The 27,846-nt window shown below is 43.5% G+C and overlaps 1 protein-coding gene across 7 annotated transcripts in view; it reads right to left on the bottom strand.

Moving 5' to 3' along the window:
* The window catches only part of unc13a (unc-13 homolog A), an 89,213-nt gene that overhangs the window by 32,078 nt on the left and 29,289 nt on the right, over positions 1-27,846 (bottom strand). For 4 of the 7 annotated variants that reach the window (XM_062960103.1, XM_062960110.1, XM_062960107.1 and 1 more), the window contains 18 exons: positions 24,361-24,432; positions 24,013-24,232; positions 21,634-21,861; positions 21,383-21,524; positions 20,432-20,601; positions 18,918-19,033; positions 18,650-18,813; positions 17,694-17,844; positions 7,511-7,579; positions 7,280-7,369; positions 7,042-7,176; positions 5,137-5,270; positions 4,933-5,018; positions 3,563-3,689; positions 3,382-3,478; positions 1,110-1,253; positions 904-987; positions 683-727 (listed from right to left, as the gene is read on the bottom strand). In XM_062960103.1, the coding sequence (XP_062816173.1) occupies positions 683-727; positions 904-987; positions 1,110-1,253; positions 3,382-3,478; positions 3,563-3,689; positions 4,933-5,018; positions 5,137-5,270; positions 7,042-7,176; positions 7,280-7,369; positions 7,511-7,579; positions 17,694-17,844; positions 18,650-18,813; positions 18,918-19,033; positions 20,432-20,601; positions 21,383-21,524; positions 21,634-21,861; positions 24,013-24,232; positions 24,361-24,432 (2,274 nt within the window). Of the gene's footprint in view, positions 1-682; positions 728-903; positions 988-1,109; positions 1,254-3,381; positions 3,479-3,562; positions 3,690-4,932; positions 5,019-5,136; positions 5,271-7,041; positions 7,177-7,279; positions 7,370-7,510; positions 7,580-17,681; positions 17,845-18,649; positions 18,814-18,917; positions 19,034-20,431; positions 20,602-21,382; positions 21,525-21,633; positions 21,862-24,012; positions 24,233-24,360; positions 24,433-27,846 lie in introns of all 7 variants that reach the window. The other 3 variants (XM_062960106.1, XM_062960104.1, XM_062960105.1) reach the window with 1 other exon arrangement.

Genomic DNA, 27,846 nt, shown 5'->3' with positions numbered 1-27,846 from the left:
AAGAGGAACCAAGAGGCAATATATATATATATATAAGTCATGTCCAAAAAATCGTTTTGAATCGTATATCGGAATTATTTCGGATTGTTCTCGCTTTTTGATACGCATTCCGAGACATTGTCTCACAGCGCAACCAGCAATGTAATTCGAACCATTGTTGGCCCATTCTCTAATTGTCTCTTAATCTTTCATTAATCCCCCCCCCCATTTTTTAAAATATATATTTTTTAAAAAAAATAATATTTTTTTTCTGCAACCTACCTTGAATGGGAGCTTAGCGCAGCCTAACATGGCTGCCGCTCCCCGGCCAATCAGAAGCTTCCATGATGGACGCAAAGGTGGGGGCTAGCGTCCTCTGCGTCCACATGGAAGATTGCCATACAAGCCCGGTGTGTAGCGATTGCGCAGGAGCGTCCGCCATTTTAGAAACATTTAGAATCATTACAAATTTTCGGAAATATCCAAAATTTTGGGGTGAAAAAATCGGAAATACTTTCTATATCGAAGCGCCAGCGCCCCCTACTTTAGAAACGAGAATTGAAACATTTTTTTCATTGATCGGACATGCCATATATATATATATATATATATATATATATATATATATATACATATATATATACACTTAGACCTTGAAGGCACCCAACAACGAGAAGTTCTACCAAACCTCAAATGGACCCACCTTGACTGTACTGGCGACCGGTTGTGGCGGCGTGGTCTCTCTCCTCTGTGGCGGTATGTGAAATAAGACAAAAATAGAAACGTTTGGACTCGTATAATAATAATTTAAGGACCTCGAGTTCAACAGGTTCCCACTTGTGATCTCAAGTCTAGTGGACAATCTAGTGGACAACGATCTCATGGATCATGCAAGGGTAGGGAGAGGAGGATGGGATACATCACCACTTTCTCCTTCTCCTTGGAGCAGTAGGAAGCAAAATCCTTGGAGATGATCTCGGCGTATTGGAGGAGGACATTGCTGATGGTCTGAAAAGCAATCAAAGAGGAGGTAAGAGGGGACCGTGGTCCTAGACTGGACCAAGAAGATGCCTTCGAAGGAGAGTGGATGTGGTTGTGGACAACGACGGTGAGATCTGAACTCTCCTTACCTTGGCGAACCGGCGCATGTAGTGACCCACAATTTGGGGGTCGGGGCACTCCAGCTTCTTGATGATTTCGAAGCTCTGGTTGAGTTGGGAGAAGACGTCGACCACGGAGCAGGAGAAGAGGGCGTGCTCAGAGGTTTGTTGGAACTACGGGGAGACAAAGAGGATGGAGATGTGTTCCTTGTGGTGAGACGTGGGTCCATCTTGGGATCTCCAGACCAGGCTCAACACCTTGGAGAGCTTTATCAGGTGCCTTTCCTAGGCCAGGTTCAATACCTTGGAGACATCCATCAAAGTCTTTCCTAGACCAAGTTCAACGTCTTGGAGGTCTCTATCAGGTCTATCCTAGACCAGGTCCAACAACTTGGAGACTATCAGAGCCTTTCCTAGACCAGGTTCAATATTGTGGAGACTATCAGAGTCTTTTCTAGACCACGTTCAACGCCTTGGAGACTATCAGAGTCTTTTCTAGACCATATTTAATATCTTGGAGACTATCAGGGTCTATCCTAGACCAGCTTCAATGCCTTGGAGACCTCTATCAAGGTCTAGCTTAGACCAGGTTCAATGTCTTGGAGACTATCAGGGTCTATCCCAGACCAGGTTCAACACCTTGGAGACTACCAGTCTTTCCTAGACCAGGTTCAGAGCCTTGGAGACCTCTATTAGGTTCGATCTTAGACCAGGTTCAACATCTTGGAACTAGCAGAATATTTCCTAGACCTCGCTCAACGTCTTGGAGACTATCAGAGTCTTTTCTAGACCATATTTAATATCTTGGAGACTATCAGAGTCTTTCCTAGACCATATTTAATATCTTGGAGACTATCAGAGCCTTTCCTAGACCAGGTTCAACCCCTTGGAGACTATCAGGGTCTTTCCTAGACCATATTTAATATCTTGGAGACTATCAGAGCCTTTCCTAGACCATATATAATATCTTGGAGACTATCAGAGTCTTTTCTAGGCCAGGTTCAACAACATGGAGACTATATCTTGGAGACTATCAGAGCCTTTCCTAGACCATATTTAATATCTTGGAGACTATCAGGGTCTTTCCTAGACCATATTTAATATCTTGGAGACTATCAGAGCCTTTCCTAGACCATATTTAATATCTTGGAGACTATCAGAGTCTTTTCTAGACCAGATTCAACACCTTGGAGACTATTAGAGTCTTTTCTCGACCAGGTTCAATGCCTTGGAAACCTCTATCAAGGTCTATCTTAGACCAGATTCAACCCCTTGGAGACTATCAAGGTCTATCCTAGATCAGGTTCAACACATTGGAGACTATCAGAGTCTTTTCTAGACCAGCTTCAAAGCCTTGGAGACCTCTATCAAGGTCTACCTTAGACCAGGTTCAACATCTTGGAGGCCTTTATCAGGGTCTATCCTAGACCAGGTTCAACACCTTGGAGACTATCCAAGGTGTTGAACCTAGACCAGGTTCAGAGCCTTGGAGACCTCTATTAGAGTCGATCTTAGACCAGGTTCAACATCTTGGAGATACCAGAGTATTTCCTAGACGAAGTTCAACGTCTTGGGAGCCTCTATCAGAGTCTTTTCTAGAACAGCTTCAACGCCTTGGAGACCTCTATCAAGGTCTACCTTAGACCAGGTTCAACATCTTGGAGACTATCGGAGTCTTTCCTAGACCATGTTCAGAGCCATGGAGACCTCTATTAGGGTCAATCTTAGACCAGGTTCAACATCTTGGAACGATCAGAGTCTTTCCTAGACCAGGTTCAGAGCCTTGGAGACCTCTATTAGGGTCAATCTTAGACCAGGTTTAACATCTTGGAACGATCAGAGTCTTTCCTAGACCAGGTTCAGAGCCTTGGAGACCTCTATTAGGGTCAATCTTAGACCAGGTTCAACATCTTGGAACTATCAGAGTCTTTTCTAGACCAGATTCAACACCTTGTAGATTATCAGAGTCTTTCCTAGACCAGGTTCAACGCCTTGGAGACCTCTATTAGGGTCTATCCTAGACCAGGTTGAACATCTTGGAACTATGAGAGTCTTTCCTAGACCAGAAGATGACTAGGATTTGGAAGAGCAGCTATGAAGGAACTAAATAAGATCCTCAAGTGGAAAAATATTTCAAGGAAAGATATTGAATGGTGTTGGGTCCAGGACAGAACTTGGTGGAACCCCATAAGTCACGTCTTTCCAGGACGAACCATTGATGGTCAACCGAGAGTAGCCCACATATTACTACTTTATTTTCAGGAGTATCCTGGGAAAAAAAATATCCAAATCGAGACCTTACCCCGTCCTTCTTGTCCCGCTCCAACGCCCCGTGCAAGAAATCCCGCGAAACTTCCTCGTTCTCATCCAGCCACTGTATCACAAAAGGTTCGAACCACCTGAAGCACGAGAGGGAAAATGAAGTTTAGTTTCAGATTCATTCCACACATATATGTGGAATATTTCTTCGACCCGTGACTTACGCAGGATACTCCGGAACACGGCTTTTGAAGGACGGGAGGTCCGTGACGTATTCGTTGTAAAGCCACTTCACTTTGAAGTGGAGGTTCATATAGTCGGCACTTTTGCAAAGGCGGTGTTTGTCGTGCTCTGAGGAGAAGAAGAAGCAACGGAGTTATGTCTATGGAGATGGTGGTGGACCTCTACTTTGGTTCCAACATGGTTGTTTTGGGCCCAGAAATGATCCCATCAGCCATGAGATCCATAAGATTATTTCTAGTCTGGAAAACGGTCTACGTAGTAGACATGTCCAAAAAATCGTTTTGAATCGTATATCGGAATTATTTCGGATTGTTCTCGCTTTTTGATACGCATTCCGAGACATTGTCTCACAGCGCCACCAGCAATATAATTCGAACCATTGTTGGCCCATTCTCTAATTGTCTCTTAATGTTTCGTTAATTCCCCCCCCCCAATTTTTTTTAAGAAAATATATTTTTAAAAATATTTTAATTTTTGTTTTGTTTCTGCAACCTACCTTGAATGGGAGCTTAGCGCAGCCTAACATGGCTGCCGCTCCCCGGCCAATCAGAAGCTTCCACGATGGACGCAAAGGTGGGGGCTAACGTCCTCTGTGTCCACATGGAAGATTGCCATACAAGCCCGGTGTGTAGCGATTGCGCATGCACGTCCCCCATTTTAGAAACATTTAGAACCATTACGAATTTTCGGAAATATCCGAAATTTTGGGGTGAAAAAATCGGAAATACTTTCTATATGGAAGCGCCAGCGCCCCCGACTTTAGAAACGAGAATTGAAACTTTTTTTCATCGATCAGACATGCCTAATGTCTATGGAGATGATGGTGGACCTCTACTTGGTTCCAACGTGGTTGCTTTGGGCCCAGAAATGACCCCACCATCCATGAGATCCATAAGATTATTTCTAGTGTGGAAAATGGTCTAAGTAGGTACAAGCCCAGGATGGTGGACCACGACTGGAAACCATAGAGGTCCACCTCAGCTCTACCATTGACTTTGATATGGGTTTCCAAGTGTGGAAAATGGTCTAAGTAGGTACAAGTCCAGGATGGTGGACCACGACTGGAAACCATAGAGGTCCACCTCAGCTCTACCGTTGACTTTGATATGGGTTTCCAAGTGTGGAAAATGGTCTAAGTAGGTACAAGCCCAGGATGGTGGAACACGACTGGAAACCATAGAGGTCCACCTCAGCTCTACCATTGACTTTGATATGGGTTTCCAAGTGTGGAAAATGGTCTAAGTAGGTACAAGTCCAGGTTGGTGGACCACAACTGGAAACCATAGAGGTCCACCTCAGCTCTACCGTTGACTTTGATATCAACAGTTCCATGAAAACTTTGAAGACTCACCTTCCATGGCATACTTCATATCCTGAGCAAAAAGGTTCCACATCACTTCGGCGCTGATTTTCCCGACGTTGAGCTCTTGAGGGAACCTGAGAAGAAGTTGGAGATGAGTTTGGCCTTCCATGGAAAAGGGACAACATGTCCACCTGACCCCAAAACCACTATTTATCAGAGGTGGGAGGGTCAAACACGGATTCGTGTACATACTGGTTGAGGCAAGGGGTGTATGAGTTCTTATCTTCTTCGATGATGGAGACGATCAAGGTGATGAGTTTGGACCAAAAGTCCAGATTCTTGATGCTGGGGCCTTGCTCCTCGGGTGGCAACTCGCCTTTCTTGGTCTAGGAAGAGACGAGGAGGAAAGGCAACGAGAAAAGTCATCTCAGATGAAAGAAGACCCTCAAGGTGACTGAAGACCATCAATGTGACTACCATGTGATTTGGTAAGGATGTCTCCTCCCAAGCTCTCTCTTGGTCCAACCTAGAGACCTCCTCACAAACTCTCCACTGGTTCACCAACTTGGAGACCTTCTCCCAAGTTCTCTCTTGGCTCACCAACTTGGAGACCTGCCAAGTTTTCTCTTGGTCCACCAACTTTGAGACCTACCAAGTTCTCTCTTGGCCCACCAACTTTGAGACCTTCTCCCAAGTTGTCTCTTGGTCCACCAACTTTGAGACCTACCAAGTTCTCTCTTGGCACACCAACTTTGAGACCTGCCAAGTTTTCTCTTGGTCCACCAACTTTGAGACCTACCAAGTTCTCTCTTGGCACACCAACTTTGAGACCTGCCAAGTTCTCTCTTGGTCCATCAACTTTGAGACCTACCAAGTTCTCTCTTGGCCCACCAACTTTGAGACCTTCTCCCAAGTTTTCTCTTGGTCCACCAACTTTGAGACCTTCTCCCAAGTTGTCTCTTGGTCCACCAACTTTGAGACCTTCTCCCAAGTTGTCTCTTGGTCCACCAACTTTGAGACCTACCAAGTTTTCTCTTGGTCCACCAACTTTGAGACCTTCTCCCAAGTTGTCTCTTGGTCCACCAACTTTGAGACCTACCAAGTTCTCTCTTGGCCCACCAACTTTGAGACCTTCTCCCAAGTTGTCTCTTGGTCCACCAACTTTGAGACCTACCAAGTTCTCTCTTGGCACACCAACTTTGAGACCTGCCAAGTTTTCTCTTGGTCCACCAACTTTGAGACCTACCAAGTTCTCTCTTGGTCCATCAACTTTGAGACCTACCAAGTTCTCTCTTGGCCCACCAACTTTGAGACCTTCTCCCAAGTTGTCTCTTGGTCCACCAACTTTGAGACCTTCTCCCAAGTTGTCTCTTGGTCCACCAACTTTGAGACCTTCTCCCAAGTTGTCTCTTGGTCCACCAACTTTGAGACCTTCTCCCAAGTTTTCTCTTGGTCCACCAACTTTGAGACCTTCTCCCAAGTTGTCTCTTGGTCCACCAACTTTGAGACCTTCTCCCAAGTTGTCTCTTGGTCCACCAACTTTGAGACCTACCAAGTTTTCTCTTGGTCCACCAACTTTGAGACCTACCAAGTTCTCTCTTGGTCCACCAACTTTGAGACCTACCAAGTTCTCTCTTGGTCCACCAACTTTGAGACCTACCAAGTTCTCTCTTGGTCCACCAACTTTGAGACCTACCAAGTTTTCTCTTGGTCCACCAACTTTGAGACCTACCAAGTTTTCTCTTGGTCCACCAACTTTGAGACCTACCAAGTTTTCTCTTGGTCCACCAACTTTGAGACCTACCAAGTTTTCTCTTGGTCCACCAACTTTGAGACCTACCAAGTTCTCTCTTGGTCCACCAACTTTGAGACCTACCAAGTTTTCTCTTGGTCCACCAACTTTGAGACCTACCAAGTTCTCTCTTGGTCCACCAACTTTGAGACCTACCAAGTTCTCTCTTGGTCCACCAACTTTGAGACCTACCAAGTTCTTTCTTGGCTCATCAACTTGGAGACATCCTCTCAGGCTCTCTCTTGGTCCACCAACTTGGAGACCTTCTCCCAAGCTCTCCTTTAGTCCACCAACCTGGAAACCTCTTCCCAAGCTCTCTCTTTCCCAAACTCTAAGTCCACCAATTTGGAGAACCTCCTACTCACCGGGTCAGTCTGGTACTCGCGACTGTAGAGTTCGTGGCAATTGTTGAAGATGTACTCATACGTTGAGTTGAGGCAGGCCTTCACACAGTCTTTGACCACCTGGCTGGCTCGTGGTGGACTCTGGAGTTCCTGGACCTGCACACAGGATGATACAAATGGGGTGTGTACAACTATTTGTTATGGACCTCTGCTCCCAGAATTCCTCACTGTTGGTCAAACTGTAACTTCTGGTAAGTACCTTCATCCGGAAGAAGGTGATGCTGGTCAGGAGGTCTACGGTCGATTTGAGGTCCTGTAGTCTTTCAGGACTACTGGCAGGGAAGTTATTCTGTGGAGGGAGAAAAGGACAAAGATGGTTGACCACCAAAAAATACTAGGCCTTGTATATGGTATTTCAGAAGATGGTTGACCACCAACAAGGGTGACGAATCCCTGACCTTGACCACCCCAACATTGAGACGGTCCTTACCCGGTACATCGAGAGGTCGATCCGAAGGGAATTGTGGAGCTGGTCCAGCAGTTTGACAAACCGTTCTTTCTGTGGAAAGAAACCGGCCCCAGAAGCAGGTAAATGAAATTAAAGACAGCAGGTCGCGGACCACCCCCCTCGATGTGCATGCACCCTGCCCTAGATCTTGTCGTGACACCAACTCCATTAAGAACTCAACCTGGCTTGGGGAGAAGACTTAGGGGCGGGGAACCTGAGTATCGGACACCAAGGTGGATTCCTTATCCTAAGGATGGTTGGATTGGCGAGGGTCGTTCTGGGTCTGCTGCACCTCCCGACCTCAGGAACAAAGGGAAGCTTCGGTTGATACTGGACCCAGGCGGCGAAACCCTCTTAATAGGGGGCGACCCAGAATGAGTGTCTTATCTGTGACCGTACTTTCCTAGACGACTGGCTCCAAGAGAGGTGACCACGGGTGACACCCAAGGAGGTAAGGGATCTATCCGAACCCCACAGATTGGCTTGTCATTGGTGGAGGATTCCCGCCCATCCGCCCCACACCACCACCCCCCCGTCCCGCTTTCCCCGAGACTCCTGAGCAAAGCAGAAAGGACACGGACTTTGCGCTGGTGCGACATAGCATGCAAACAGCAAAAACGACCCATTGTCGGAGAAGTTGCCCGTAGGCATTCCTCCGTTCAAAGACCCCCATATCGTCCCCCTAAAAAGCCCTTATGGGGCTGGTCAACCCACCCCTTGAACCGCTTACTGTTTCTGCTCTCCGTGATATATATACTCGACTTCCAAGGAGTTCTCCGAGGTCCTGAAATACAGCTTCAGGACCCTCGAGAGCTCCTCGAAAGTGAGTTGAAATCTGGAACCATACTGTGTTGCTTCCTATCTCGTCTGGTTTGGTTTGTAAAACACAATTGTGTGTGTGTGTAATAATGCAAAACAACTAGGCCACGCCGTGGAAAATATACACGGTGGCTCCAGAGGAAAATGTCCCGTTCCCACTCGCCAAGGTGAAGGAGGCGATGAGACGATACACATCTCGGTTGGAAATATTTTTCGGCAAATGTCTCCTAGAACTTGAGTCGAGGCAGTAGGCTCTCAGTTAACCGGAACGCTCAGGCAACCAGCAAAAAAACCCCAAATAATACTTGAATTAATTATATATACGTTTTAAGGTTTTTAGAATGAGTTTTATCAATGTTTTTAATGGATCTGTTTATATTATTTTGTTTTTATGATTGCATTTTGGGCATTAAATTTTGCCAATTTTCGTAAGCCGCCCTGAGTCCCCTCGGGTGAGAAGGGCGGGGTATAAATGTTGTAAATAAATAAATAAATAAATACTTTAAATAAAAAAAGATTTTTTGATTATAATATACCAGCTGTTAGGAATTGTGGGAGCTGAAGTCCAAAACACCTGGAAGGTCAAGGTTTGCCCATGCCTGTGCTGCCGAACTGCTGACCTGAAGGTCGGCAGTTCGAATCCACAAGGTGGGGTGAGCTCCTGTCTGTCAGCCCTAGCTCTTGCCAACAGAAGTTCGAAAACTTCAAATAAGTAGATAAATAGGTACCGCTTTGGCGGGAAAGGCAAAAAAATGAAAGGAGGAGCCTTTGCCTTGTCTGTGTTGTGTGTCTCATTGTATGTGTTTATAACTAAGGCATTGAATGTTTGCCTCTCTCTGCTTGATATATATATCGGGGAGAAGGGCAGAATATAAATAAAGTGTATTATTATTATTAACTCAAGTGACCGGAAAATATACTGATTTTTTATATATTTCAATCTTGTTGGAGGGGAGTGATGTCAGGATCGTTGTAGCGGCCTGGGACTGGCTGCTAAGGTTTTCTGCCATAAAGAAGGGAGGTGGGGGAAAGGGAATTAGGAATTGCAGTTGACAGACTGTGGGCATAGAGTTTGGCGACTAGATGGGAGTTGGGCTGTTACATTACAGGGTGTTTTGAGCGAGGAATTCGTTAGAACTGTCATTCAGTGACTGTGGAAGGACGGAATAAATAATTTGCTTCCAGTGTATTGTTTTAGAACCAGACAGGAGTTGGGCTGTTATATTACAGGGTATTTTGAGCGAGAAATTCGTTAGAACTGTCGTTCAGTGTCTGTGGAAAGACGGAATAAGTAATTTACTTCCAGTGTATCGTTGTTGTGAGCTTGATTTCAAGAACTTCTTTAGAACCGGATGTTAGTTAGTGTGTTATATTACAGGGTATTTTGAGCGAGAAATTCGTTAGAACTGTCATTCAGTGACTGTGGAAAGACGGAATAAGTAATTTACTTCCAGTGTATCGTTGTTGTGAGCTTGATTTCAAGAACTTCTTTAGAACCGGATGGGAATTGGGCTGTTATATTACACAGTGTTTTGAGCAGGGAATCTTTAGAACTGTTATTCAGTGACTGTGGAAAGACGGAATAAATAATTTGCTTCTAGTGTATCGTTGTTGTGAGCTTGATTTCAAGAACTTCTTTAGAACCGGATGGGAGTTGAGCTGTTATATTACAGGGTGTTTTGAGCAGGGAATCTTTAGAACTATTATTCAGTGATTGTGGAAAGATGGAATCAATTTGTTTACTCTGGTTTCTTTTCAGTTTCCTTCAGCAAATTGTTGTTCTGAGCTTTATTTCAAGAACTTCTTTAGAACCGGATGGGAGTTGGGTTGTTATATTACAGGGTGTTTTGAGCAGGGAATTAGTTAGAACTGTTATTCAGTGACTGCGGAAAGACGGAATTAATCAGTTTACTCTCATTTCTCTTCCGTTGCCTTCAGCGAATTGTTGTTGTGAGCTTTATTTCAATTCCAAAAACTTCCAGAGTCTTACATCTGGCACCGACCAATCCCCATAGATGCTGGTTGTAATGAAGTATGGGTTTTTTTTAGTTTACAGATGCCATGTTTAAGTGTGTTTTAAAAGAGTCAGTTTCAGTTTCTCTGCACTCATGAGTGGTTATCATGAAAAAGTAGGCGGAGCCAACTGCGTTTAGCTGAAGGGAGAGCAGAATTTGGAGGGAAACTCAGTTTGTGGTCAGCGAACCACAGGGAAGGTTGATTTTGAGTCAGTTTTAAAGTAAGTTTGGTGACTTATTTTATGTAGTCTGTGTCCTGATAAGGTACCGGGAAGTCTGATTCTCAGTTGAGGGAATCAGGGAGGCTCAATTGCTTATTTGAGTTAGTTTTAAAATAAGTTTGGTGACTTATTTTAGGTAGTCTGTTTCCAGATAAGGAACCGATAGTCTGTGATTGAAATTCACAGGGTGACTGCAGGTTAAAAGCAGTGGAGAAAGAAGTGACATTTTAGGAAGTTTGAATCACCTCATTCTAGCTTTGCAACTGTCAATCAAAGTGCCTCTAAGTGAGAATTGTAACTATTAAGCTTGTGCCTGAATAAACGTGTTATTATTCCTTCAAACATCTGTCTCTGTCATATATACACACTAGGCTTGCTCGATCCACGAAAAATTTGATTCTAAACTCGTTTCAAAACTAGAGGGGGGCAGCATTTCGTTTCTAAAGGCATTTCCGAATTTTGCCCCCCCAAAAAATTCGAAATTAACGAAAATTCGTTATTTTCGAAATTAATTCGTTAATGGCGGACGCGCATGCGCAGTGGCCAAAAAAAAAACAGCACGAGGGGAGATTTTACAGGACTCTCCCGCCCTCATTTTTTGAGTGATCTTCTTCAAACTTGGTACAGTGGTAGAACACATTTAACACTGATAGCTCACCAAAATTTGGAACGTTTCCCTTATCCTCTGATTTTTGGCGAACTTTCATAGCTTTTATAATAAACCATTTTTTAATAATTGCAGAAATCTGTTCCTGGTTTGAAAGTCTTATTTCCTGTTAAATTGGGTTGTCTTTACTGTGAAAGTCATTGTTCTACTTCAGAAACTTTGTTTTTGTGGCTGAAACTGTTAAATTGGTGTGTGTGTGATATATACTGTATATATATATATATATATATATTCCCTTATCCTCTGATTTTTGGCGAACTTTCATAGCTTTTATAATAAACCATTTTTTAATAATTGCAGAAATCTGTTCCTGGTTTGAAAGTCTTATTTCCTGTTAAATTGGGTTGTCTTTACTGTGAAAGTCATTGTTCTACTTCAGAAACTTTGTTTTTGTGGCTGAAACTGTTAAATTGGTGTGTGTGTGATATATACTGTATATATATATATATATTCCCTTATCCTCTGATTTTTGGCGAACTTTCATAGCTTTTATAATAAACCATTTTTTAATAATTGCAGAAATCTGTTCCTGGTTTGAAAGTCTTATTTCCTGTTAAATTGGGTTGTCTTTACTGTGAAAGTCATTGTTCTACTTCAGAAACTTTGTTTTTGTGGCTGAAACTGTTAAATTGGTGTGTGTGTGATATATACTGTATATATATATATATATATATATATATATATATATATATATATAGTCCCTGCATACACACATCAAGAATAAACAAGAAGAAGACTAAGTAGCTAGTGGCTACGTATTCCTATAGTGGTGGCAAGAGTTGACGATCCCCTGACATCTCCACGCCGGTTAACTGAGAGTCCAGTGTGTGTATTTCTGGGGCAAGTGTTATGTTATGTTGTGTCTCCTCGTCTCGTTTTCTGCACCCAGTCCTCCCTCCCTCCCTCGTCCCACTGGTGTCCCACTTTCCTGCCCCGGTGGTGGGGCCGTGAGTCCGCCCCGTTCCCCCAACCCCCCCCCCCCCGAGCCCCATTTTCCCGCCCCCTGGGACCCTTTTTCCCGCCCTGCCCCCTCCCCCTGCCTCTCCCGCGAGAGCCCTAATGCACGAGAGACAACGAGAAGCAATCCTTGCAAAAAAACGAGCACAGATGCACATCCGCCACAACACAGCCTCCGTAGCACGCCTTAGCCCCGGCCATGGCACACAGAGGGTTAAAGCCACACAGTCTGCTTTTTTGGGGGGGAGGGAAAACGCCCAATTTTTAGGCTCTCTGAGAGGAGAAAAGAAGAAAGAAAGAAACAAGTTGTGTACACAGCCTGACATTCGCGGCATCAAAGAAACACGATTTTTTTTCCTTTCAATTCACATTCTACGTCCGGCTGCGGCTCGGACACGGAAACACAGACATCGGGACTCGCTACCGAGACCTATACGCGACCCCTGACTGGAGAAAACACGTCTGGCTAGAGACACAAGTGTCGCCGGAGGATTGTTAATACTAGGCATGTCCGATCAATGAAAAAAATGTTTCAATTCTCGTTTCTAAAGTAGGGGGTGCTGGCGCTTCGATATAGAAAGTATTTCCGATTTTTTCACCCAAAAATTTTGGATATTTCCGAAAATTTGTAATGATTCTAAATGTTTCTAAAATGGCAATCGCAACACACCGAGCTTGTATGGCCATCTTCCATGTGGACGCAGAGGACGTTAGCCCCCACCTTTGCGTCCATCGTGGAAGCTTCTGATTGGCCGGGGAGCGGCACCCATGTTAGGCTGCCCTAAGCTCCCATTCAAGGTAGGTTGCAGAAACAAAATTTTTTTAAAAAATATTTTAAAAAATATATTTAAAATTTTGGGGGGGGGGGGGGGGAATTAACGAAACATTCAAATTCCATTGCTGGTTGCGCTGTGAGACAATGTCTCGGAAGGCATATCAAAAAGCGAGAACAATCCGAAATCAATTCCGATATACGATTCAAAACGATTTTTTGGACATGTCTAATGCGTATCAAAAAGCCAGAACAATCCGAAATAAATTCTGATATACGATTCAAAACTATTTTTTGGACATGTCTAGTTAATACAGTAGAAAATCCAGTCCAGGTTTAAGAGCTCTCCGAGGTCCTGAATCCCGGTCCCAGGGAGTTTCAGCACCTTGGAGAGCTCATTGAGAGCCAGTCAAAAACCCGGATTCTCTGCAGATTTACGACCCGTTCTTTCTCTATTTCTTCCTAAGCCAAATCGTTAATATTTAGTAGGAAAAAATCCACTGTTCTAGGGCATATACGTAGTTGTTGAGGAGCAAAATGTCGTGTATGAACAAACCTCCAGCAGTTGACTTTAGAGAAAAGAAAACACACACACACACAAAGGAAGAATTTTGAACACTCCCGTTAAAAACAGAGAGGCAGAGTCGTTTCGGGCCAGAATTCAAGGTCATTCCCCGCAGTGCAAATAAATAAATAAATAATAATAATAATAATAATATAATAAAATCCAGCATATCTATCTTGTTTGCTGTGTCATACTATAATAATAGTAATAATAATAATAATAATAATAATAATAATAATAATAATAATAATATAAAATCCAGCATATCTATCTTGTTTGCTGTGTCATACTAAAATAATAATAATAATGATATCCATCTCCCTGACATGGGGAACAAAGTCCGGTCAACAGATAAAATAATACGGCGACAGCATATATCATTGGGAAGTATCTCCCTGGAATAAATAATAATAATAATAATAATAATAATAATAATAATGATATCCATCTCTCTGACATGGGGACAGCATATATCATTGGGATGTATCTCCCTCTGGTCAACAGATAAAATAATACGACGATAGCATATATCATTGGGAAGTATCTCCCTGGAATAAATAATAATAATAATAATAATAATAATAATAATAATAATAATAATAATGATATCCATCTCCCTGACATGGGGACAATGTATATCATTGGGATGTATCTCCCTGGAATAAATAATAATAATAATAATAATAATAATAATAATAATAATAATAATAATAATGATATCCATCTCCCTGACATGGGGACAGCGTATATCATTGGGATGTATCTCCCTGGAATAAATAATAATAATAATAATAATAATAATGATATCCATCTCCCTGACATGGGGACAGCGTATATCATTGGGATGTATCTCCCTGGAATAAATAATAATAATAATAATAATAATAATAATAATAATAATAATGATATCCATCTCCCTGACATGGGTACAGCGTATATCATTGGGATGTATCTCCCTGGAATAAATAATAATAATAATAATAATAATAATAATAATAATAATAATAATAATAATATCCATCTCCCTGACATGGGGATGAAGCCTGGTCAATAGACAAAATAATACGATGACAGCATATATCATTGGGAAGTTTCTCCCTGGATCTTCTCACCATACGTGGAATGGGGTGTCAACCACGGCATCGAAATAATCCTGATATTTGTACAATTGTTGACATTGTGGACGAGTCTCTGGATCATGTGTTTTCAGGCCGAATATGACTACAAAAGGCATATAATGCACAAGTCCACTTCCTACCGAAGTTTGGTCCACCTAGTTCTGGTGAGCAGAGGACATCTCTAGTAGTTTTTGGGCCAGAAAAAGGCCACAAAGAAGTAGGATCAACGATTCTAGCATATTATCTGATTATTATTATTTTTTGTCATAGGAGAAGCAATTCAACCTTTGAGGGTGGTCTTCCACATTCAGTAGAAGGAGAAGTGTGGTCCATGAGCTGGCCAAAAAGGAGAAGTCTAGACAGAGTATTTTGGGTCTCTGGAGGTAGGAGGACAACTGGTGATGATGTTTGGCCCTTGTGGGTTGAATCTAGAGCTCTTAAAATCTTCCACATTGACTTTATGGACAACTTTGGTCCGAGGTTGACCACAGAATCACATCAAAGGTTGTTGAGATCTCTAGAGAGAACATATCTCTAAGAATCTCTAGGCCTTTCACCATGATCCTTTGATCAAATTCTGGAAGGACTGACCACAAAGTCTAGACGACCTAGAGGACACTTCTTGAGGAACCTCTAGGTCCACCAGTCTCTCATAGTCTTATCTCAAAACAAAGGTCTCCAAGTCTTCCACAGGACAGAAGGCCCTTCATTTATTGCACCTGAAGCCTATACGGAGGTAATATCTCATGGAGAGACACATTGGAGAATCAAAAATAAAATTATGTTTGAACTAAGGGGAATGACCTCAGGAAGAGCTTTCTGCATCGTTTCATATATTTTGTTTTGGACTCTGCAACATCTCTTTCACACACACCATCCCGTTACCTTCTGGAAGACTTCCCAGTGGAAATTTTAGTTGTGTCTCGATTTACCAATTCCTCTGCAAGTGATTTTCAGTGGGAACAAAATAAGGAGCTACTGCAAACCTCATGGCTCTTCTATGCAGATGATACTGTGCTATTGTCCTGATCTAGTATCGGCCTTAAACTATTCATTGCTTTGCCACCAAACTCTATTCTATCCAAGTTCCCTTACTCCTATATGTAGATGATATCATACTATTGTCCTTATCTAGTATTGGCCTCAAATTCTATTATTATTCTATTTTCATATTATGTTATTATTATCCTATTATATTCCATTTTATATTCTCCTATTAATATATTTTATATCATTATATTCTATACTATTATTCTATTATTATTCTATTGTATTATCATATTATTATTATATTATTAGCATATTCTGTTATTATTATTATATTCCATTTTATATTCTCCTATTAATATATTTTATATCATTATATTCTATACTATTATTCTATTATTATTCTATTGTATTATCATATTATTATTATATTATTAGCATATTCTGTTATTATTATTATACTCCATTTTATATTATCCTATTAATATATTTTATATAATCATATTCTATTATTCTATTATATTATCCTATTATTGTTATATTATTATCCTATTCTGTTATTATATCCCATTATTATATTATCCTATTAATATATTTTATATCATTATATTCTATACTATTATTCTATTATTATTCTATTACATTATCATATTATTATTATATTATTAGCATATTCTGTTATTATTATTATATTCCATTTTATATTATCCTATTAATATATTTTATATAATCATATTCTATTATTCTATTATATTATCCTATTATTGTTATAGGACACTGGAAATCAATGGTGTCTCTGGCTATGTGATCCCACAAGCCTCAACCCAATGACTTCAATTAGAAATGGACCAAGCAATGCCCTGGCAAGGAGTGCAAAGATACTTTGAAAACTAGAAATTCCCTTGCTATATTTGTAAGCAAGAAGGACACTGGAAATCAAATTGTTTGGGGGGGGGGGGGGAATTAACAAAACATGAAGAGACAATTAGAGAATGGGCCAACAATGGTTCGAATGACATTGCTGGTTGCGCTGTGAGACAATGTCTCGGAATGCGTATCAAAAAGCGAGAACAATCCAAAATAAATCCGATATACGATTCAAAACGATTTTTGGACATGTCTAATAAATAGTAATAAAACTTTATTTATATACCACTCTATCTCCTCGAGAGGAGATTTAACTATGTTAAATCAAAAATTCTCATTTCTGCCAAAAAGTGGAAGCCCTTGTCGTGGCAGATCTGAACGGGTCAAATACTTTCGATACCTTGATATTTGCTATAGATATAACCTCTCACAGTGACGAGCAGTAATGGCTTCTGCACATACCAACACTGTAGCGATATATTGTTTCTTCTACAGTTAAGGGTAGTTTTTGAGGCCAGGATAGGTTCTCTGTTACTGTATGGTTCTCCTATTTGGATTTCTGCAATCAGTAAATCATTTAATATATTACATTACAAGTTTCTCCAGAAACTAATGGGGCTCCCTAGATGTGTGCCTTATGCCATTCTATGCATTGAGACGGGTCAAACCATGGTTATCATATTTTATTTCAGAATGGTATTCTGTGATTCTCAGGAGGACTCGTCGGTGTTTGGAAACCCCTAATGTCAGGAAGCTTCGGTCAGGTTTCGGGTTCTTCCTAGAAGGGGCCGTAGCAAAAAGTCGCCGCTGAATTTATATCTTCCCCGGCTCTTCTTGCATCTGTTGTCCCTACCTTTTTCCAAAATGGGACCTAGCTGAAGATACATGTACCTCCCAGTTACACCAAGTCATGGCTTTGGTAGTCTTCAAGCTGTGTGCATAAATATACCGTTCGATCACTTATAAATTCTCCAAATTTGGGGTGGAATTAAGGGTGGAAGTCCTCCTCCTAGGAGGAGTCAAGAATGGTAGTAAAGACATGGGCAAACTTTTGGGCGTTTTTGTGGCGACCTTTTTGGAACGGCCCCCCCTCTCCCACCATGCACCCCCCTCCCGCCCAAAGAAAGCATAGACAGTAGAAGTAAGAAATGAGTGTTCTACGCACCATCGGACTTACCCCGAAATTGGAGGCGGCAAAACGGTCAGAGGCAGAGACGTTGGTGGAGGCAGTGGTGTGGGCATAGTAAGCATTGATGTTGGCCAAGAGGGTGCTCATGACTGCGGGCACCCCAGGGCACATGTATTTGGAGGAGAGGCAGGCAAAGTGCCTGGAAAACGAGAGCAATGGGGAGAAAAAGAGCGAGTTTGGGACTTCCCTCTCGTTTCATGGACTCTGCCTATAAAATCTCTGCTGACACTGTGACCAAGACTCTGCCTATAAAATCTCTGCTGACACTGCGACCAAGACTCTGCCTATAAAATCTCTGCTGACACTGTGACCAAGACTCTGCCTATAAAATCTCTGCTAACACCGCGACCAAGACTCTGCGTATAAAATCTCTGCTAACACCGCGACCAAGACTCTGCGTATAAAATCTCTGCTAACACCGCGACCAAGACTCTGCGTATAAAATCTCTGTTTTTTAAATATTTTTAAAAATATATTTTAAAAAAAATTGGGGGGGGGGGGGGGGAATTAACGAAACATTAAGAGACAATTAGAGAATGGGCCAACAATGGTTCGAATTACATTGCTGGTTGCGCTGTGAGACAATGTCTCGGAATGCGTATCAAAAAGCGAGAACAATCCGAAATAATTCCGATATATGATTCAAAACGATTTTTTGGACATGTCTACTAACCATGACCAAAACTCTGCATAAAAAATCTCTGCTAACTGTGACCAAGACTCTGCGTATAAAATCTCTGCTAACACTGTGACCAAGACTCTGCCTATAAAATCGCTGCTAACACCGTGACCAAGACTCTGCATATAAAATCTCTGCTTACACTGTGACCAAGACTCTGCCTATAAAATCTCTGCTAACACTGTGACCAAGACTCTGCGTATAAAATCTCTGCTAACACTGTGACCAAGACTCTGCATATAAAATAACTATTTCCAAGACTCACGTCATTGCCTGGTAGATGGACTCCACCCCATATCTCATCGCAAATTCATCCACGATCTCCTGAGCCGTTTCATCGAAGTAGACCTTCCACGCGTCGTCCCCTTTCGCGTCCGGGATCTTGACCACGCCGTTGTTCTGGATGTCCGTCACGAAGTGGAAGAGGTTCTAGGAGAGGAAACCAGAAGACAAGAGTCAGGCAAATCAAGGCGGTCCAAGAGGACGACATTCTCAACCCACAACGACACCCAACGTCGTCGTAACCCGCTCACCTCATGAAGGCAAGTGTACTGGACGTGGTAGGGCGCCACTTTCTCCTCTCCTTTGATCTCCACGCTGATGTGCAACCGGATCGCGCCCGATACCGCCGATTTGTCCGTCCGCTTATCTGAAAGAATCCATGAATGTAGAAGGCGTTGAGATCATGGTTGTTTCATGTATGTTGTTCATATGGACTATGAGGTTGGTGTTGTGAGGAACCTGGCCAGAGAAAGTCACGCCACCTCAGAAAACCAAGGGCTGAGAATGAGAACATGGAGTATGGCCCTCTTCCTTGACGAATTTTGGATTCTTGGTGTTGTGAGGAACCTGGCAGGAGAAAGCCATGCCACCTGAGAAAAATAAGGGCTGAGAATGAGAACATGGAGTATGGCCCTCTTCCTTGACGAATTTTGGATTCTTGGTGTTGTGAGGAACCTGGCAAGAGAAAGCCATGCCACCCGAGAAAACCAAGGGCTGAGAATGAGAACATGGAGTATGGCCCTCTTCCTTGACGAATTTTGGATTCTTGGTGTTGTGAGGAACCTGGCAAGAGAAAGCCATGCCACCCGAGAAAACCAAGGGCTGAGAATGAGAACATGGAGTATGGCCCTCTTCCTTGACGAATTTTGGATTCTTGGTGTTGTGAGGAACCTGGCCAGAGAAAGCCATGCCACCCGAGAAAACCAAGGGCTGAGAATGAGAACATGGAGTATGGCCCTCTTCCTTGATGAATTTTGGATTCTTGGTGTTGTGAGGAACCTGGCAGGAGAAAGCCATGCCACCTGAGAAAAATAAGGGCTGAGAATGAGAACATGGAGTATGGCCCTCTTCCTTGACGAATTTTGGATTCTTGGTGTTGTGAGGAACCTGGCAAGAGAAAGCCATGCCACCCGAGAAAACCAAGGGCTGAGAATGAGAACATGGAGTATGGCCCTCTTCCTTGACGAATTTTGGATTCTTGGTGTTGTGAGGAACCTGGCCAGAGAAAGCCATGCCACCCGAGAAAACCAAGGACTGAGAATGAGAACATGGAGTATGGCCCTCACCCAACTAGTTTCTCCATTGGCTTGCTTATTTAGAAGTTGTTGAGGAAATGACATATGAGTTGCGTGGTTGGTGGTTGGAAGAAGCTAAACCAAGATTTGAACCACCAATCATGGGGTGGAAAACATGCGGACCTCCATATTTCGTGGACCTCAACTCCCAGCATCCATCCCTGCTGCCTATCTTGGATATATCTTCTGGGAAGTGCAGTAGAAGAACATCTAGAGCAGCTACACATTTCCATCGGAGATTCACAATCATTCCAAGTAGTGGGAAGTATGTGGACCTCCATATTTTGTGGACCTCAACTCCCAGCATCCATCCCTGCTGCCTATCTTGGATATGTCTGCTGGGAAGTGCAGTAGAAGAACATCTAGAGCAGCTGCATGGTTCCATCTGAGATATTTGATGTTCTTCTAGAGATCTTTCCATCGGACTCAGCTCTAATGGACGGACTCCACCTCCATTCGTAATGGCTTACCCAAGTTGTACCAGACGTCCATCTCCCCACTCAGCGTCCGAACCTCGATGATGGTTTGGCCGAGGAAGTCGTCGGACTCCCTCTTGAAACGTTGCTTCACCCTCGACTTGATGTCGTCGTCTTCATCCCACACCCGGACCTTGATTCGGTCGGAGGAGTTATGGCATTCGCTGGAGGAAGTCAAGGAAGTGAAGTGAGGAAGGAAGCTCCCACTATGCCATCAAGAGAGGCATAACCCAGTCGTTGGTGTCCTTCACACCAGATGGGACCACCAGAACTAGTTAACCCCAAACTAGAGCATTTGGAGAAATGTCACTCCTCCTTGACGAATTTTGGATTCTTGGTGTTGTGAGGAACCTGGCCAGAGAAAGCAATGCCACCTCAGAAAACCAAGGGCTGAGAATGAGAACATGGAGTATGGCCCTCTTCCTTGACGTATTTTGGATTCTTGGTGTTGTGAGGAACCTGGCCAGAGAAAGCCATGCCACCCAAGAAAACCAAGGGCTGAGAATGAGAACATGGCGTATGGCCCTCTTCCTTGACGTATTTTGGATTCTTGGTGTTGTGAGGAACCTGGCCAGAGAAAGCCATGCTGCCTCAGAAAACCAAGGGCTGAGAATGAGAACATGGAGTATGGCCCTCTTCCTTGACGAATTTTGGATTCTTGGTGTTGTGAGGAACCTGGCGGGAGAAAGCCATGTCACCTCAGAAAACCAAGGGCTGAGAATGAGAACATGCAGTATGGCCCTCTTCCTTGACGAATTTTGGATTCTTGGTGTGGTGAGGAACCTGGCCAGAGAAAGCAATGCCACCTCAGAAAACCAAGGACTGAGAATGAGAACATGGAGTATGGCCCTCACCCAACTAGTTTCTATCTGCCTCATTTTTGCAAGGAAAGTTGTGTAAATCCATTCTTGGAGAAGACATGGAAGGGTTGAGGGATTTACTCACAAGTGGAAGTTCTCCTCCCAGACCGGGTTCAAATTCCCATAGATGGTTTTGGTCCTCTTTTTGGTCTTCCCAACCTGGACGGTCACGTAAGGGTCGCTGGAGCCCGTCTTGTCCTTCGCCTGCAGGCCTTGGGCACACACAACTGTCCGCACGAAGAACAGGCAAGAATAAAGAAGACAAAGGAGGACACGGTGAGTGGAGATCAGGACTTTGAGGAGTGTGAGTGGGGGAGAAGGTTGTCCTCACGTTACCTGTGATGCTGATCTTGGCTGACCACTTGGAGGTCCCGTCCAGCACGCTCTGCTTGACCGACTTCATCTGCTGGGTGTGGGTGGCCTTTTGGACGGCAAAGATCTCCTGGATCAGCTCAAAGATCTCGGGCTTGTTGCGCTCGCGGATCTTCATGCGGTCCTTCAGCACCATGATGATGTTTTGCGTACGGTCTTCGGCTCCGTGCTTGGAACTTTTCTCCGCCGCCCCTGGGCGCAAAGAAAAGACACGGAAAGTCTCCATAGAAGGTCCTCCAACTCCACGGAGACCACTTCTATCTCTATGGAGATGCCTTCCAACTCTATGGAGATGCCTTCTAACTCCATGAAGATCTCTACTCTATGGAAAACCCAACTCTATGGAGATGTTCTCCAACTCCATGGAGACCCCTTCTACCTCTATGGAGAGCCCTTCTAACTCTACGAAGATGTTTTCCAACTCTATGGAGATGCCTTCTAACTGCATGAAGATCTCTACTCTATGGAAAACCCAACTCTATGGAGATGCCTCCCAACTCTATGGAGATGTTCTCCAACTCTATGGAGACCCTTTCTACTTCTATGGAGAGCCCTTCTAACTCTACGAAGATGTTTTCCAACTCTATGGAGATGCCTTCTAACTCCATGAAGATCTCTACTCTATGGAAAACCCAACTCTATGGAGATGCCTCCCAACTCTATGGAGATGTTCTCCAACTCTATGGAGACCCTTTCTACTTCTATGGAGAGCCCTTCTAACTCTACGAAGATGTTTTCCAACTCTATGGAGATGCCTTCTAACTCCATGAAGATTTCTACTCTATGGAAAACCCAACTCTACGGAGATGCTTTCCAACTCTATGGAGATGCGTTCTAACTCCATGAAGATCTCTACTCTATGGAAAACCCAACTCTACGGAGATGCCTTCCAACTCTATGGAGATGCGTTCTAACTCCATGAAGATCTCTACTCTATGGAAAACCCAACTCTACGGAGATGCCTTCCAACTCTATGGAGATGCCTTCTAACTCCATGAAGATCTCTACTCTATGGAAAACCCAACTCTATGGAGATGCCTTCTAACTCCATGAAGATCTCTACTCTATGGAAAACCCAACTCTGTGGAGATGCCTTCCAACTCTATGGAGATGTTCTCCAACTCCATGGAGACCCCTTCTACCTCTATGGAGAGCCCTTCTAACTCTACGGAGAAGTTTTCCAACTCTATGGAGATGCCTTCTAACTCCATGAAGATCTCTACTCAACCTTTCTAACTCTACGGAGAAGTTTTCCAACTCTATGGAGATGCTTTCTAACTCCATGAAGATCTCTACTCAACCCTTCTAACTCTACGGAGAAGTTTTCCAACTCTATGGAGATGCCTTCTAACTCCATGAATATCTCTACTCGACCCTTCTAACTCTACAGAGACGTTTTCCAACTCTATGTTGATGCCTTCTAACTCCATGTTGATGCCTTCTAACTCCATGAAGATCTCTACTCAACCCTTCTAACTCTACGGAGACTTTTCCAACTCTATGTTGATGCCTTCTAACTCCATGTTGATGCCTTCTAACTCCATGAATATCTCTACTCGACCCTTCTAACTCTACAGAGACGTTTTCCAACTCTATGTTGATGCCTTCTAACTCCATGTTGATGCCTTCTAACTCCATGAAGATCTCTACTCAACCCTTCTAACTCTACGGAGACTTTTCCAACTCTATGTTGATGCCTTCTAACTCCATGTTGATGCCTTCTAACTCCATGAAGATCTCTACTCGACCCTTCCAACTCTACAGAGACGTTTCCAACTCTATGTTGATGCCTTCTAACTCCATGAAGATCTCTACTCAACCCTTCCAATTCTACAGAGACGTATTCCAACTCTATGGAGATGCCTTCTAACTCCATGAAGATCTCTACTCAACCCTTCTAACTCTACGGAGAAGTTTTCCAACTCTATGGAGATGCCTTCTAACTCCATGAATATCTCTACTCGACCCTTCTAACTCTACAGAGACGTTTTCCAACTCTATGTTGATGCCTTCTAACTCCATGTTGATGCCTTCTAACTCCATGAAGATCTCTACTCAACCCTTCTAACTCTACGGAGACTTTTCCAACTCTATGTTGATGCCTTCTAACTCCATGTTGATGCCTTCTAACTCCATGAAGATCTCTACTCGACCCTTCCAACTCTACAGAGACGTTTCCAACTCTATGTTGATGCCTTCTAACTCCATGAAGATCTCTACTCAACCCTTCCAATTCTACAGAGACGTATTCCAACTCTATGGAGATGCCTTCTAACTCCATGAAGATCTCTACTCAACCTTTCTAACTCTACGGAGAAGTTTTCCAACTCTATGGATCCTCACTTTGCAAGCAGTCGGCATTGAGGAGGTCTTGGCACTTTTCGTGGCACTTCACCCCACACTCGGAACACCGCATCCCTTGGCGGGCGATGCCCCAGAGCAGGCCCTCGCACTCGTAGCAATAGGTGGGGGTGGTGGCCGTCCACACCTCGAAGTTGTGGGGGGTTGTGCAAGAAATGGGGTAGATTAAGGCTTGGAGGGTCTTCTTGTAAACATGGTTTTTCTGGGGAAAGAAACAAGGACGTCAGAGGACTCGATTTCTTTCTGAACTTGGCCACGCTCTCTCAGCCTCAGAGGAAGGCCATAGCCACCCGTTCCTAACAATTTGTGCCCAAATCTTGTGATACTTACTAGCTCTTCATTGTTTAAAGTGCTTGATGCAAGTGCGGACGTGATCCCCGCCTTCCTGGACTGGACCAAGGACTGTGGGGAAGAAGAAACAGACAAATCAACAATATGAATTATATGATCAAGTGGGAAACATACAAAAATTTACTGTGATATATGACCCCTGCAGCAAGATCGTTATATTCAAAAGAATTGAATGGTTGCCTGAGACTGATGGGTTCACTGATGGTTTAGAGAGAATTGTGGGATTCCCTGTGAGATTTCCCGGTGCACAAAGCGAGGAAGATTCAAGTCAGAGAAATGATCGTTCTCTCTGGGAGGATCCAGACACAGAAAGTGCAGGGCTTCAAGGTCAGTTAGGTGTCGGGGTTCGAAATTTTGGTGTCCCGAAGACATCATAAATTCTCTCCCTGACATTGACAGATGGCATTGGAGACCAAGTTGTGGAGCTTTCGGGAAGAGGAGACCTAGTTTATCTCTTATGTAGAGATAAATGCAATTATAGACATAGTCGGGCGAAGAGCCAAGCGATACGGAAGGCTCCCAAGGAACTATGAAGGTCAACAAAAGTCTTTGTTTACAGATTACAGGAAAAAAAATAGGCCGTTCCAGTCAGAACGCCTGCATGAGAAAGTTGAAATTTCATGGGAAGCAAAACGACTTCATGGGTGTTTATTAACTGGCAAGTTATCTACCATACCTCACAACCTCTGAGGATGCCTGCCATAGATGTGGGCGAAACGTCAGGAGAGAATACTTCTGGAACATGGCCACGCAGCCCGGAATACATACAACAACCCTGTGATCCCGGCCATGAAAGCCTTCGACAACATATCTACCTAAGAGTTAGTTCAGGCAACGTAGTGTTCACGGGAGAAGCTAGGCCTAAGTTCTCTGGTTCAAGCTTGGTTTGGAATTCAAGTATCCTGGAAGCTTTCCATGTTCTTGTTTTGTATTCTTGCTCAAGTTGTTTACTACGTACACCTTTGCTTGCGGACTTATGCTATTCTCGTGACTTTCTGGCTATCCCTGGACTAGGCCTAGGATGCAACAATAACAATGTTGCTGCAGTGGGCATATATAGCAGTAACAGAGACTCCCCCAGGTACAAAGTTAGCTCTAGTTGACTATGTTTATTTTTACTAATTTTTTTTATCCTAGTCCATATTCATTATTTTTTTTGTAGCAAATAGCAAAATTTCCATTCGATTTTAACATGCATCTCCCATCGCAATGGGCTCTTGCATTATCTGCAAAAGTTTATGAGCTTCGGGACATAGGCAAACGACACACCCAACGGGAAATACTCACCATCGCCTAGGGAGAGGCGGTGGCCGAAAAGGAACGAGAAAGAAAGAAAAGAGTTAATGCGACGTGGAAAATGGAAAGATACCCCCCTCTGACGTTTACGAGAGTCCATTTCCCATCATCCCCAGCCACTATGGTTGCAGATTAGAGCAGGAAACAGGCAGCTCTGGTCAGAACGCCCGAATGGGAAAGCTGAGATTTCGTGGGAAACAAAACGACTTCATGGGTGTCTATCAATTGGCGAGTTGTTTCCCTAAGGCCTTTGGAGCATCTCCTTTTGGAGGACCACTCCAGATTCAAGTGGATTGAATCCTTCTTGGTCCCAAATAAGGTCGATTCATTGGGTCTACTTTCAGTAAGACCCCGAGCCTTACCTGGGTGGGACTTCATCTCCCGAATTTTCGCCATTTTCTGCCCCGTTTTGAGCAGAATTTCCCCAGAATAACAAATGTATCTCGATTTTGACCGCTATCGATCCAAAATACACCCTTAATAGCATCGTAATTCGAAGCCCATGGACTCGCGGTCGTTGTTATCCCTCCCATCACCACAGATATCCGAATTTGCACCCAGGGCACGGGGAGGAAAGGCGAGGCACAAAAGCAGCGGCGTCAGCATCGAAAGGAAGAATCGGAGAGCCAAAAAGGAGACGGAAGAGGAATGGCGAGCCCAAAAGCACAAAGAGAGAGGCAAGCTGGAGAAGAAGGAAAGGAGGGAACATCTACCCATCAACAGTTGGCTACCTTTCAAGGTGATTCTGGACCACCTAGCAGAGCTCCTTCAAAGCTTGAGTGCCCACCTGGAGTGAGTCCATTGAGTCCTCACTGATATGGAAGGCATCAAGATCTAACTTGCCCGATTCCCAGAGAGTTCTGCTCCAGAATAAGAGGTCCTTGATACACCCCGTGAAGACTTCTAGAATAAGTCTGGAATAAGCTGAAGTCGACTTGAAGGATCTCCCATCCATGGGGTCACCATAAGTCAACTTGATAGATCTCTCCATGGATTCAACATAAGTCAAAGTTGACTTGATGGATCTCCTACCCGTGGGGTCACCTTAAAGTCAACTTTACAGACCTCTCCTTCATGGATTCACCACAAGCCAACATTGACTTGATGGACCTCCCATCCATGGGGTCACCATAAGTCAACCTGACAGACCTCTCCTTCATGGATTCATCATAAGTCAACATTGACTTGATGGACCTCCCATCCATGGGGTCACCATAAGTCAACCTGACAGACCTCTCCTTCATGGATTCATCATAAGCCAACATTGACTTGATGGACCTCCCATCCATGGGGTCACCATAAGTCAACCTGATAGACCTCTCCTTCATGGATTCATCATAAGCCAACATTGACTTGATGGACCTCCCATCCATGGGGTCACCATAAGTCAACCTGACAGACCTCTCCTTCATGGATTCATCATAAGCCAACATTGACTTGATGGACCTCCCATCCATGGGGTCACCATAAGTCAACCTGACAGACCTCTCCTTCATGGATTCATCATAAGTCAACATTGACTTGATGGATCTCCCATCCATGGAGTTACCATAAGTCAACTTGACAAACCTCTCTCTCCATAGAGTCACCATAAGTAAACGTTGACTTGATGGACCTCCCATCCATGGGGTCACCATGAGTCAACTTGACAGACCATAGGTCAACATTGACTTGACGGATCTCCCATCCATGGAGTCACCATAAATCATCTTGACAGATCTCTCCTTCATGGATTCACCACAGGTCAACATTGACTTGATAGATCTTCCATCCATGGGTTCATCTTAAATAAACTTGACAGATCTCTCTATGGATTCACCATAAGTCAATGTTGATTTGATGGATCTCCCATCCATGGGGTCACCATAAATCAACTTGACAGATCCTCTTCTTCATGGATTCACCATAAGTCCAAGTTGATTTGATGGATCTCCCATCCATGGGGTCACCATAAATCAACTTGACATACTATAAGTCAACATTGACTTGATGGTTCTCCCATCCATGAGGTCACCATAAATCAACTTGACATACTATAAGTCAACATTGACTTGATGGATCTCCCATCCATGGGGTCACCATAAATCAACTTGACATACTATAAGTCAACATTGACTTGATGGTTCTCCCATCCATGAGGTCACCATAAATCAACTTGACAGACCATAA

This window comes from Anolis carolinensis, unplaced genomic scaffold, assembly GCF_035594765.1.
Source record: "Anolis carolinensis isolate JA03-04 unplaced genomic scaffold, rAnoCar3.1.pri scaffold_7, whole genome shotgun sequence".
Classification (NCBI taxonomy): domain Eukaryota; kingdom Metazoa; phylum Chordata; class Lepidosauria; order Squamata; family Dactyloidae; genus Anolis; species Anolis carolinensis.
Note: the sequence above shows the minus strand (reverse complement) of the source record. Positions and strands in the feature narration are given on the sequence as shown.